Consider the following 12,816-nt stretch of genomic DNA (forward strand, 5'->3'; position numbering starts at 1 on the left):
TAAGAATTAAATTATATAATCATTTTCAACACTATTATGGGACAATAAAACATCAGAAACAAGGACATCTGGCATAATCCAGGGTCCAAATGCATCAATACATATTGATTTTACATCCTTGTCAGCGGCAACAAAAACAGGTATGTACTTTAGCAATGATTTAAAACACTTTTTTACAGGGCCATATGGAGGAGATTCCTTTGTAAAGCTGTGCACGAATTTTACTATATCATTTACACTGAAACCACCTGGCATTATTGCGTGAAGATGGGCAAATAGCACAGAACCTCTTAATGGTGCTGATAATTTTGAAAATCCTCTTTTCTTGCTTTTAGATGGAGCCTTTGATTCAAATATAAATCTAGCGACTCTTAAGGATGCGGAGTTTGTTCCTGGGTCACCAAATAAAACTTGCGTACTTTGACTTAAAGCATTGTTTATTGTATCATCTATATTAATTCTTCCTAAACGACCATTTAGGATGCAAGTAGCCATCTTACCACATGTTTCATCTATATTCAGCTGTAATTTATCACCTATTTTTTTAATAATTTTTTCTAGTGCTTTTCTGCAATTTTCCGGATCAACAGACTTTGTAGTAAATGAAAGAGCAGATGAAGATGAGGAGGCAATAGCAAATACAACCTTAGGCCAAAGGAAGTTAGTTATTGTAGAATAATCCATAGGGGAAGTAATTGCTGAAAGATACATACATGCTGCCGGTTTTGTTACACCTGGAGGAATATGCTTCTCAAGTATAAAAGTCCCTATTATCCAATCTGATATTCTAGAAAGTATAGTTGTATCAGAGATGAGTCTAAGTTCATCTGAAGATAAAAAACTTGAGGAATCAGAAACTATTCGATTACATATTCTTGCAACTTCCGATACCTGTGACAGTCTTATTTCATAGGAAGTTCCAATCTTCATCAATGAAATTGTACACTCAACTGTTGGTGATTTTGAGTCATTAATTAACTCTGTAAGTAATATCATTTCCTTTGGGAGATCAGAATGTAAAACATCCTCCTCAGGGTTTAGTTGTTTAATCAAGATTTCGAGTTCCATCCAAAGTTGATACGCTCTTAACCCATTAATATTTCCAAGCACTCCTGACATTTTTGAAAGTATTTCCCACATGTAACTCCTATTTCTCTTCAAAACAAATTCAACGTATCTTTTAGACTTTGTGATTGCCACTAAGACAGACTCATGAAAAATCTGTTCTGTCATACAAACTTGCAATTTTTTACATAAAATTGGAATCTCATTTGAACCAATACCAGGCGTAATCAATTCACCACTCACAAGCGAAGTTCTTATTGCTTCTTCACAACGAGAGTCAGAAACAACTAAGCCTCCGACTCCAGGTAATATAATTGATAAAGTCTCTTCTGCAGACCTGGAAAGTTCCATCCTCTTTATCACTCTTCTTAAAAGAACAGATAACTTTAAATAAACAACATCTGGAAGAAAAAATGTATTTTGGAACCTAACTGCATCCACAAATTCTTCTGGAGAAAGTTCTTTACACAGTTCTCCAAACATTTTGTCACCTTGATCCACTTCCGGCTTACCGTCCTGACTTTCATCTAATGTTGCACTAGACGAATGTGCATATATGTCAGTTGCAACTTTTTTAATATTTTCAATCACATTTAAATTTTCCTTGTTACTATTATCTATATTTTCACATTTTTCGGTTACATTTTGAGCTCTGAACAAAAATCCTCTTCTTATTTCTACTACTTTTCCATCCAAACCTTTCTTTTCAAATATATCTATATCACCCTTATTTATGACCTCATTAATATGCTTAAATGACGTTCTCAACCTAATTCCAGGGTTCAAACTTAAGTATTTTTTTATATGAACAACATATTGTTCTGATAAACAAGTTCCAAATTTACTTTTTTTACTGAATAAGCCCTCTATTTTCGAATCTACTGTTGCTTTACAAATCAAAACCAACGCTTGGTAACCTTTATCAGCTTCTGTGACTGTCAATATAATTCCAAGTTCATCTTCTAAAAGTGCTGCCTCTTCCCTATTCTCAAAAAAACATATCGACAACGAACTATTTAAACTATAATACACCAAATTAGATATTTCTGATATATCATTCGACTCTGCAAAACTGTAACTTATGGGAAAAAGGAGGATAACCAACAGAAAAAAAGCGAAAAAAGAAGCTCTCAGATTAAACCTGCAAAACATCAGGGAATCTCATAAGAGTTTCTTTCACAAAAAAAAAGTTTAATCGGCCAAAATATATACATATATATTTATATATGCATCGAGGGAGTCAAATAGACACGATTATATCCTCTGGCGGTTAATTATTTGAAACTACAAGAGCTTAACAAAAAAATATCCAAATATATGTAAAAAAGTTAGACTAGCATTATCTGTAAATTTATAAGTAAGTATAAGTTTTGGCATTTTTCGGTTATAATGATTCGTTTCTACTATTCTACCGAATAAAATAGTTGATTTATTTAATAATAAACTATCTCAACTAACAAAAATTGTTTATGATTTTAAAGTTAGAAAACCATTTGTAAATGCGAGGTGACTACCATTACAATTTTCCCCGTGTGAATGCCTTATCTTTCTAAAGGTTTTGTCTGAACTCTTATCGTTCGGCATACAGTAATTATCTTCAAAGTTCATTGAACTAATATTAACTTTGGACAACTTCGAGGTATGTTCATATTTTAGACCCGAATCCCCCTTAACGTCTCCAATTATATTTGTAGATGAACCAATAAAGTGCTGACTAAAGTTTTTTCTTATTTCAATGTTATTATTAAAATGCCCTTTAGGACAAGCGTTGTTTATTATTCCTGCAAAACCCAAAGAATTTTCAGCTCTTCCATAGTCAATAATGTCTAGTTTCATTCTCGCGCACCCGGCTTTTCTGGTATAAATGGGAACACAGCAACCGGCAGATGTATCAAACACCAAATCTCTCTTAAGAACAGTTTGTCCTTTTTTTAAATTCACCTCATGTGAAAAATATTTTTTACCATTCAAATTATTGACCTCTCTTTTTCCTTTTTCATTAGAGTTGAGAACCCCATGTGTCTTCTCTGATGAAAGACCATTCCTAAAATATTCATAGTTTCGTTGTTTGTTTGGTTCTTCGTAGGAGTTATAACTCAATATTTCTTTGACTTCATCGTTAGATTTACCTGGAATAAAAGCTCTTCTGGATATTTTTTCTGAATAAATATCATTCCAAAATTCCATTATAATTGTGTTCTTTTCTCACATATCAGCAAAAAATAGTTCTGTGATTTATTACATACATGTCTTGTGTGTTCATGCACCCTAATCACACAAAATAGAAGGCAAAAGTAACAAAAAACTTATTTATATTAAATATTTAAAATGTAAATAAATGAATATGTATATATATATTCATTATCGAGAATTTTTTCAATTTATATGTAACGAATTCCACGGTCTATTCGATTATACATTAGACTCCCAAATAATTAACTAGAAAATTAAAGGAGATGTTAGATATATTTAAATTATTTAGACCCTAAGAAAATTATCTCTTAATTAATGTTACCTATTATATCTAATACTTCTTTTGATATTTTGTTTTTGATTTTTGAATTTTTTGTATCTTCCGGCGTATTTTCATAAGTTGAACTATATGTTGCTTCATTATCTAGATTATGGGTTCTATTTTTTCCATTTCTAATGGGATTATTTTTATCATCTAGCTCCGCAGGTATATCTGTTGATAACACTTTTTTCTTCTCTTTTAGTGTTTTCCCAAAGTCTTCAAGGACAATAGGAGAAATGGTTTTCTTTGTTGTTGAATAACCAGGTCTTATTTCTTCAGATTTGACTTTTTTCTTCTTCAAGTAACTTCTATCAAAGGATTTCATCAACCTTTCCCTACTTCCTCTGGAATCGGTTGATTTCCTCATTAACAAAATTTCTTCTGAAACCTCTGAAGGCCATTCTTTAAACCACCTTCTAGCACTGTCATGACAGAAAGTACTTATAGAATCTTCATTATCATACACGATTTTGTACAACTCCTGACCATAATAGTTCTTTTTTAACTTCAGAGTATTCAGAGCCTCAACACACATAATTGAAAGGATTGATATTTTATCTTCAACCTTGTCAACGGAACTCGTTGCCAATTGCTTCTCTATGTATAGATTTCTCCAGACATCACCTAGAAGTGAACTGTCAGTTGGAAGATTAGGTGCCATGAGTATTCCAGGTTTTCTTGCTTCTTTAGCAATAAATGCCCATTGTTCATTTACATTATCCAGAATGAGGCATTTGTTTTTTTGTTTTTCTTGAGGTGTAATGAACTGTTCTTTTTCATATTTATCTGTTTCCTTAGACCATGTTCTTGGGAGTTCCTTTTTATATTCATCTGGAACCCCCTTCTCACCATAAATTGAAATATAAACTGCATTACAAAATGACAAAACTTTCTCCTCTCTATCTTTGGAGTTATCTGCCTTAATTACTACTGAATATTTATTCCTCGGAAGATATTCCCAGTACTTACCCTCAGGCTCAGTATTGGTCCCTTTATCACGAACTATTAACCTATATGCAATTTCCCTAATACCTCTTTGACAAAAGTTTATAAAATTTGAATATAGTCCAAATGAAAATTTGTACCCATGTGGAATAAATTCTATTGGAATTCCTTTTACAAATTCTGACCATTTACTAAATAGTGCAATTCTCTCCCATTCTTGTTCACGTGTTATTGGTAAATCAGTTACCTTTTGAGGTTCAACTTTGACCTCAACTTCATTTTTCATTAGTTTGTCCGCATTTACCCACTCATTCTTTGTTCTATCCCAATAAGGTCCCTCAATTTCCACTTCTTCTTTTTTAGGAAGTTGAATTTCTTCAAGCAACTCAACAATATTTAATAAAACCTGGTAGTGTTTTCTCTCAATCAAAATTCTATACAGAGAATCTCCATCTTTGTTAAATATATAGTTTATCAGATGATGTCTTCTATTTGGTAATATTAATGAATTACCTTTTTCACCCAAAAACAAAGCGTTTATTTTTCTTTCTGTTAACTTAATCTGATCCATGTTATCCAGAAGTTTTTGTAAATACCCTTTGTCAATCTCAGATACAGTTTTTTTCAAATCCTGTTCACTAGACCCAAATTTAATACCTAATTTGCATTCTTTCAAATATTGAAGCAGCCTTCTAGTTGCCAATTCATAATTAAATAAGGTATCATCAAGTAAGCTAGTTATTGCCTCCAACCAATGTACTGAATTATGTCTTAAATTATCCTCTGGAAATACCCTTCTTCTTTGTATTTCTCCTTCAAGATTTTGTGTATCATATCCATTCCTTAAATACAACTGTAGACGAACACCTGTCTCACCCATTAGTATATAAAATCCTTTTACAAATCTATCTAGTAAACCCCCCTGATTTGGTATTGCTTCTACAAGTAAAGATCTTAAAATAGATTCACTAAATAACTGTTTTGAAATTTCTGGTGAAGCTGGTATTTTAATAAGTGCTAAAATCTCTTGTTTCTGTTGAGGTGTTGCCTCACTGTGCATATTTTTATTTGTAAAGTTAGGAACTACCTTCTCAATATGTTCAACAATTGCGGCCAAAGATTTGTTATTCATTGTCTTAAAAATGTCAATTAAAGATTTCAGAGAAACAGATGGCTCATTGCTCAACAAAACTATTTCATCTGGATCGTTTTCTTTAATCTTCATTTTTCTGCGTTCCAACATTGTGAGAATGATTCTTGAAATAGTTCTGCTATAGTAATTTAATTCATTTTGGGAACCAACTGTATCTTTTATCTGAGCCTTGATTTCCTCTTCGTCAAAGTTATTAAATGTTCGTACCACAGGTTGAAGATTTTTAATCATTGATTTAATCTTTTCAATAGTATTTATTCTCTCAGTACTTTTTTTAGAATTAAGTTCAAGAAAAACTTTTAATTCAGCTTTAACAAGTTCTGGAAGTAAGTTTATGATACTTACTATATTTGGAACGAACAAGTTATTATCATCATCACGTTCCTTTTCTATAAATTCAAATAGTTGCTTAACTGCTGATTTAATCATTGGAGTTAGAGCTACATGTTTATATGCCAAATTTTCCAAAGTTTTTAATGATATGTTTGAAAAGTCAGCATTTGAAACTAAATCAGACAAGTCATCATTTGGAGTCCTTATTGAAAACCTTCCTTTTTGTTTTTTAGGTACTTTCATTAACAATAAGTCTCTTCTTCCTCTGTGATTATTTATAAATTCCTCAATTACATCCGAGGTTGGGCCAAGTTGCAATAGTCTCGCTGCAACAATTTCTGGATTATCACTATCAAGTGCATGTCTAATCTGAGATATTGTTCCTGGAAAATATTCCCTCAGCCTTAATGGATCCTTTCTTAATGTATCAAGATGTAATAGCTTTACAATATGTACAAAGTTACGTATTAATGTCTGTTTTGCGATTAATTCTGCCTCTTGGTAATTTGTTAAGCCAGAAAATCTACCACCTACTTTTGGTCTTGCACCCAAATCTCTAACTGGAAGTTTTAAAGATCCAGGAATAAAATCAATGCTCGAGTCTAAATACTCAATTATTCCAAGTTTCTCTGCTTCATTCTGTTTTTGTGAAACTGTCATTGGTCTTTGTCTCAAACCATTAAAATAAAGTGCAGCTGCTTCTTCACAAAACTTTTGGCGTATTATACCATCTTTTGCTATCTTTAAGCCTATTTTATCTGCAAGGCCCTTGCTCCTCATCTCCATTAATGCCTCGCAAATATTATCTGCCAACTCTATTTCACTAATTGAGGGTGTGAATATTCCGCCAACAAATGGGTTAACTGGAAGAGCACCTACAACTCTCTTTAAACCTAGTTCAGATGACTCGTATTCAACCTGTTGTCTGAGAGCGAACCATTGACCACTTCTAAGTCTTGTGTAAAATTTATCCTTTTTTTTCAAGTCTGGATTTTTTTTAATATCGTTTAATTCTTCGACGAAAAGTGGGTTGAAATCATCTTCACTATATCCCAATTTAATCAAATTGTCTAGTGTTAGCACAAGGTCTGCGCATTCATTTCCATTTAAAAAAATCACAAAACAAATAACTATAAATAAATATTTGAAGGTGTGATTCATCTTAAAAAAAAAGTTTCAAGGTCTAAACTATCTCTGAATGTATCACCATAATAATAAACTAAACAAATTACTAATGCTTCTATTGAAATATTCTGAGTATTATATATTTAATGTTGCGATCTTTTTTTCCTATTATTAATCTTTTTATCAGGAATTCATAAAGGCCCATGCTTGAGTAACCACTGTTAGGCGGCATGACTCTGGCGGTTTAAAAATTTAGATTTATTAACAAAATTTTAGATTAATGAAACAATAAAGAAATAAACAAACATGAATTTTTATAAATATAAGTACAAATTTGTAGCAACATTACTTGACATATTTGTATTTTTGTCACATATTATATTCACTTCTAATTATTTTATTGATACAGCAAGATGTAATGAATTTAGTGAGGGTAATCTTTACAACAAGGCAAATAATTTATTGTGTGAGATCATAGAGACAGAACTAAGAATCAGTGAGTGGGTTATGGTGAAAGGGATAAATAAGGTCGAAATCTTTAAATCATGTGTTGATCAAACTAATACAGACATTTTCCTTGATAATATAAACAAAGTGAGGAAAGCACTGGCTAAAGAATGTATGCAAACATTATTTAATATAATAGAAAACAAAAGGAAAGGAATAACCCATGGAAAAATCATGTTAAGGAAAGGCAATGATATTAATTACTGTGTATCTAGATTTTGTATTAATGCTTCTGATAAATTTTTGAAGAAGAGAAAAGCAGTGGAACAAGAAGCCAAAGATATTCCCAAAATTGAATTATATGAGGGCTCTATAAAATCTGAGGATTCAACAAAAAGTATACAAGAGGACAAAAAAGAGAACATTATGGCATATGATAAAGCCTCAGTTCAGAAAATATTATATTTGATCTTTTCAGATTATAAATATTCATTATTCAACACCCCTCAATTGATTAGCCAAATAAGAAGAAAAAAGCAAAAACAGGTAAAAGATTTAATAAGAAAGCATAATCTAAAAGGTTTATCAGTTTTTCTTTCAAATGAAAGCCCTGAAGATATGTTTTCATTCCTTGATGCATTAGTTAGTAGTGATAAGTCGAAAAAAAATTTTAGAAGATCAAATTATAATCAACTTAAAAGCTTATTCGGTTTAGACAGTTCACTTGGTGAAAAATCAGAGGAATCATTACCATTTGGGTCAATTCCAACATTTGAGGATGAATGGAATGCAATTTTAGAGTGGATAGAAAATCAGTCAATAAACTACAAATTTGACACAAATTGGATGATTAGAAAAAGAGATGGAGTTTTTAAAAAGCCCATAATTAAAGGTGATTTTGAACCTAGTCGAGGATTTGAGGATAAATTTGTTTCCCAATGCATTAATTTGTTGAGACCCCTTGCTTATAAAGTTCATGTAGCTCCAAATGGTGACAAATATTATTCATATAATCCAAATAACCAATATGGATTAATAATAGAGGGAAGAAATCAGTACGAAAGAACAAAAAACCTGAAAAATGCATGCAAAACAGTATTTAATAAGTATTACGAATACTTGGGAATAAATACTATTAAAGAAGATGATGAATTTAAATTTAAGTTAACAGGAAAGCTGAATTTTATAGCACCATTGAACCACGACAAAAAAATATTAAACAAATTGGTGAAGTCGCTTTACAATCTTATTAATGATAGAAAACGCGAGTGGATGGCAATTGTGTATGAGGCAAAAATATCCCCACTTGTTAATTCACAGGATTTACCTTTAGAAATAGTTCCATACTATTTTTCAGATGAATCTATTCGAAAAGAAACAAATCTGGAGAAAAAAGAGAGTATATTATCCGATAAGTGTTTTGAAACCCTCAATAAGTTGAGGAACGAAAGAGTTCCTGGAGAGCCAGATATTAAACCATATAATATTGAACTTGGATCAGAAGGAATCGTAAGTCAGGCAAAGTTCTGTAAAGGTGTATTTGAAAGATTCATATTAAGGCATATAGAGTGGTTAAAACTAGTAATTCGAAGTATTGGGCATGAGCACATTAAGTTAATAGATATTGAGGATCCATATCTAGATATTCCTGATGTATTCCTATTCCCAGAAGACGCAAGGCTAGAAGAGAATTGCATCTCAACCTTATTAATAGTATTTGAGAAGAATATTCAGGCTTTAGAAAATGGATTCCCCGTTAAAGTTTATCCTCAGATGGACTATATGGGTGACCCGAAGAGAATGGTTGAAAATATAACATCTTTTTGTAAACCTAATTCAATAAAAAAGGGAAAATTAAACAATAGTCGTGAAATAAAATCTACTATTGATACTGAATTAAGTAGTGAGAATTATAGTACTGAATCTAAATTGATAGGATTGATAAGAGAGAGTCCAGTTCAAAATCCATTAATTAATATAATAGTTAATATTGATGACAGATTTAACAAAGCACCATATGAAAATCAACACCTTGATACTCGAAGACTGGAAAAATGGAAGGCACATTTTGAAGATTCCTCTTTAGATTCTCACGGCAATTCAATTATAAATATTTTAAAATCACAATTTGCAGATCTTGTTAACTATGAACTAAATTGCGAAAAAAAGATAAGGCGATATATAAATAGTATGAACTCAAGAGGTGTGGAAAAGTCTAATAATATATTTTTGGAAAATTATTTAATGGAAACAGATAAGTTAAAGGAGGACTGGGCCAATGAAATACAATCAATTGAAGATCTACGTAATAATATAAGGACGGCAGAAGGTGAACTTGAAAATTATGTAGATGTCGTTAAATTTACAATTCAAGGTGATGATAAGCAAAAAGAGCTTCCTCAATATAAGAAAATATCAAGAGAATGGCAAGCAGAGTTAAGTAATAAAGAAAGAGTTTACTTGAAAATGAAAATAGACAGTTTGCTTTTGTTGCAAAAACATGAATCTGTTATAGAGAACCTTAGATACGAACACTTAGAAAGGAGAAAAAAATTAAAATCAGATATAAAAAAAATGAGAGAAGAAGATGGCCCAATAATAATTGATTTAGAATACTGCAGTAGAGAGGATGAAGATCTTTATCCTGTATATCCTGATTTTGAATCGAAAGAGGAAGAAGACTCTCGAATTGAAAAAATGAGAAATATAGATAAAGCCCTCAGTGAATTTAAAAATCGTTTTATAATACTGAACAGCAAACTAAATGAACAATTGGTTGGAATAAACTCATTCTTGACCAAAGTTCAAAATGACTTTCATGTTGCTTGGGCAGAGAGCTACAATACTGCATTGGCACTACAATTACAAATAAGGGCAAGAGCTCTTGTAGAAGAATACGTAAGAGCTTCAGAAAGATACCTTTTGTTAAAGCGAGTTAAGGCAGATTATGAATATAGAAAAAGTTTGATTAATGAGTTTCAAACTGATCCGAGTTTTGAGGCAATGCTAAGTAGGGCCTCTGAAATGATAAGCAAAGCAGAAGTCGAGGAATCAGAGCTTAAAAATGAATTGAAACGGTTAAATGATGAAAAAAACAAACTGCCTCAAATAGTTGAAAAAGATATGCAAGAAATATACTCTAATAGGATAAAATTTATTAGAAATTCAAAAAATATTTTGAAAAAAAGTATCGAGCAAGAGAAGAAGTATTTGAATTTAGAGGAAAAAATATTTGAAGATCAGCTAAAAAGGGACCTTGAATATTACAAAATATCTGATATTTCTGAATCTGCAATCTACAGAGCAGAACAACTTCAGACTTTGTACGAAGCAACGGGTTGGATACTTAATTTTAACGAAAAATTAACAATCTCTCATGAAATACAACATAGAGAGGACTTAGAAAAACTGGACTACGTTGTTACGAGGCCAGCATTAAGTTGTGATATGAACGGGAAAAGTTATACAACTGAAGAATTGTTTTCAAATTTAAGAAAGTATAAGTACAAATATAATGAAAATGTTGATTCATTAGATGTTATGTCTGAAAACGAACTGAAAGCGGAGAAAGAGAAGTTTTGTAGTGAAGATCCAACTAAAGGAGAAATACCTATTGAAGCACAAACTATTTTAAGAATGTTTAAAGAAAAATTACTTAATAAATTAAATGAGTTAGACGAAATAAATCAATTGTTATTGCAATTAAATTTGAACACAGTTGGCTCTTTTCAATATTATGATTACAATAGAGTAAAAGCCTACACCTCATTCATTGAATTGCCATATAAAAAGGCGTTTTCAAACATTCTTGCCGTTATATTGTCGCATTTTGAGTGGGAGCATATTCAATTAAGATGGAGAGTTATTCAAATGATGAAACATGTATTGGAAGAGAAAGAAAAGCTATTGAGTGAAATAAGTCAAATGAGATCTTCGCTTGATTTGAAGATGAGAAAATTCGACGCAATTCCTTTATCAAGAAAATTGGTACCGATTGGTACTCTTGCCGCAATGGACTCCGTTATGAACGAAATAATCAACGGTTCAAAAAAGACTGGTGAAGATGAATCATTTGAATACCTTCCAAGCGTGATTCCCCATTACTTACTTTCAGATGATGACTACCATAAAGTAAGACAATATGATGAATCTGCGAAAAAAATAATTTTGAACAGAATACTAATGGCTATCAGTACAACAGAAGGACAAATAGTCGATCTAATAAAAGAAACGAAGGATAACTATGAGAAGAAAAAACTGTCAATTGAACTCGAAATACTGTCAATTAAAAATGATCATGATGAACTTAAGAAAACAATAGGATACAAATCCCTTTCTCAAGAAGAAAAAGACAAAGAAGAGAAAAATATAAAAGATAAAATTAATAAATTAATGGAATCATCTGTTTTGATTCCATTAATTGCAAGAAGAGATATTCTAATCAGGAAAGTAGATAAAATTCAGTTATTTACTAAGAAAATCCAAATATTGTTTCAGGACCCAAGTTTTACTGCAGAAAAAGCTAAGGAACTAGAATTAGCAGTATTTGAATTCTACGGAAGCGAATCAAGAAAAAAGTATGATGAGATTTCTCCAAGAATAAATTTGGCAATAGAAATATATAAACTACACGATATTGAAAATCAAATTAACAAAATTGAAGAATTATTACCTACAGAAAGAAAAGATCAACAAAACATATCAAAGCTACATAGACTTAAAATGGAAAGGGAGGAAGTGAACAAAAAGATAAAAGAGTTGAAAAATGAAATAGACGAAGTCACAGAAAAAATTAATAAATTCCAAGAAGAAAAATTCAGAATGATCTTTGAAATAGACTAGCTATAGAAATAAAGGTTTTAATGAATATGAAATATAAAGCTTGTGTTCTCTCTTTAAAATCTGATAGGAAAATTAAGAATAGTTGAAATTAATTTTTTCTTAAATCACTTACCATATATAGATCAAATATATATTCATTTTGATTCGGCTCCAAACAACTATTTATATACAAGTACTAGGAAATAAGTTAGGCGTGAAATTGAAACAACAAACTTACAACATCATCTTCAATGTTAAGTTCATTTCTAATAAATTCCGAGATAAACGATATTTTGTCTCCTCCATTAAAATATATCTCGTTTTTTTCTAATGGAGGTGTTTTACCTAAAGGCCTAAAAACAACAGGTACTAAACAATAAATTATCAAGTTGGTTAAATAGGAGAATTAAAA

At 31.1% G+C, this 12,816-nt stretch overlaps 4 protein-coding genes across 4 annotated transcripts; 1 reads left to right on the forward strand and 3 right to left on the reverse strand.

Annotated features, from left to right (window-relative positions):
• Positions 1 to 6: 6 nt before the first annotated feature.
• On the reverse strand, positions 7 to 2,217 carry FG386_000028 (uncharacterized protein; the record flags this gene model as incomplete). The annotated part of the gene is made up of 1 exon (XM_067340413.1): positions 7 to 2,217. One exon carries the CDS (start codon positions 2,215 to 2,217, stop codon positions 7 to 9), a length of 2,211 nt encoding a protein of 736 aa, XP_067196289.1.
• Positions 2,218 to 2,532: 315 nt separating this feature from the next.
• Positions 2,533 to 3,252, reverse strand: FG386_000029 (uncharacterized protein; the record flags this gene model as incomplete). The annotated part of the gene is made up of 1 exon (XM_067340414.1): positions 2,533 to 3,252. One exon carries the CDS (start codon positions 3,250 to 3,252, stop codon positions 2,533 to 2,535), a length of 720 nt encoding a protein of 239 aa, XP_067196290.1.
• Positions 3,253 to 3,566: 314 nt separating this feature from the next.
• Positions 3,567 to 7,172, reverse strand: FG386_000030 (uncharacterized protein; the record flags this gene model as incomplete). The annotated part of the gene is made up of 1 exon (XM_067340416.1): positions 3,567 to 7,172. One exon carries the CDS (start codon positions 7,170 to 7,172, stop codon positions 3,567 to 3,569), a length of 3,606 nt encoding a protein of 1,201 aa, XP_067196291.1.
• A 270-nt stretch (positions 7,173 to 7,442) lies between these two features.
• Positions 7,443 to 12,425, forward strand: FG386_000031 (uncharacterized protein; the record flags this gene model as incomplete). Its single annotated transcript, XM_067340417.1, has 1 exon — positions 7,443 to 12,425. One exon carries the CDS (start codon positions 7,443 to 7,445, stop codon positions 12,423 to 12,425), a length of 4,983 nt encoding a protein of 1,660 aa, XP_067196292.1.
• Positions 12,426 to 12,816: the final 391 nt, after the last annotated feature.

The sequence above is a fragment of the Cryptosporidium ryanae genome, assembly GCF_009792415.1.
Source record: "Cryptosporidium ryanae isolate 45019 chromosome Unknown contig_1, whole genome shotgun sequence".
Taxonomy (NCBI): domain Eukaryota; phylum Apicomplexa; class Conoidasida; order Eucoccidiorida; family Cryptosporidiidae; genus Cryptosporidium; species Cryptosporidium ryanae.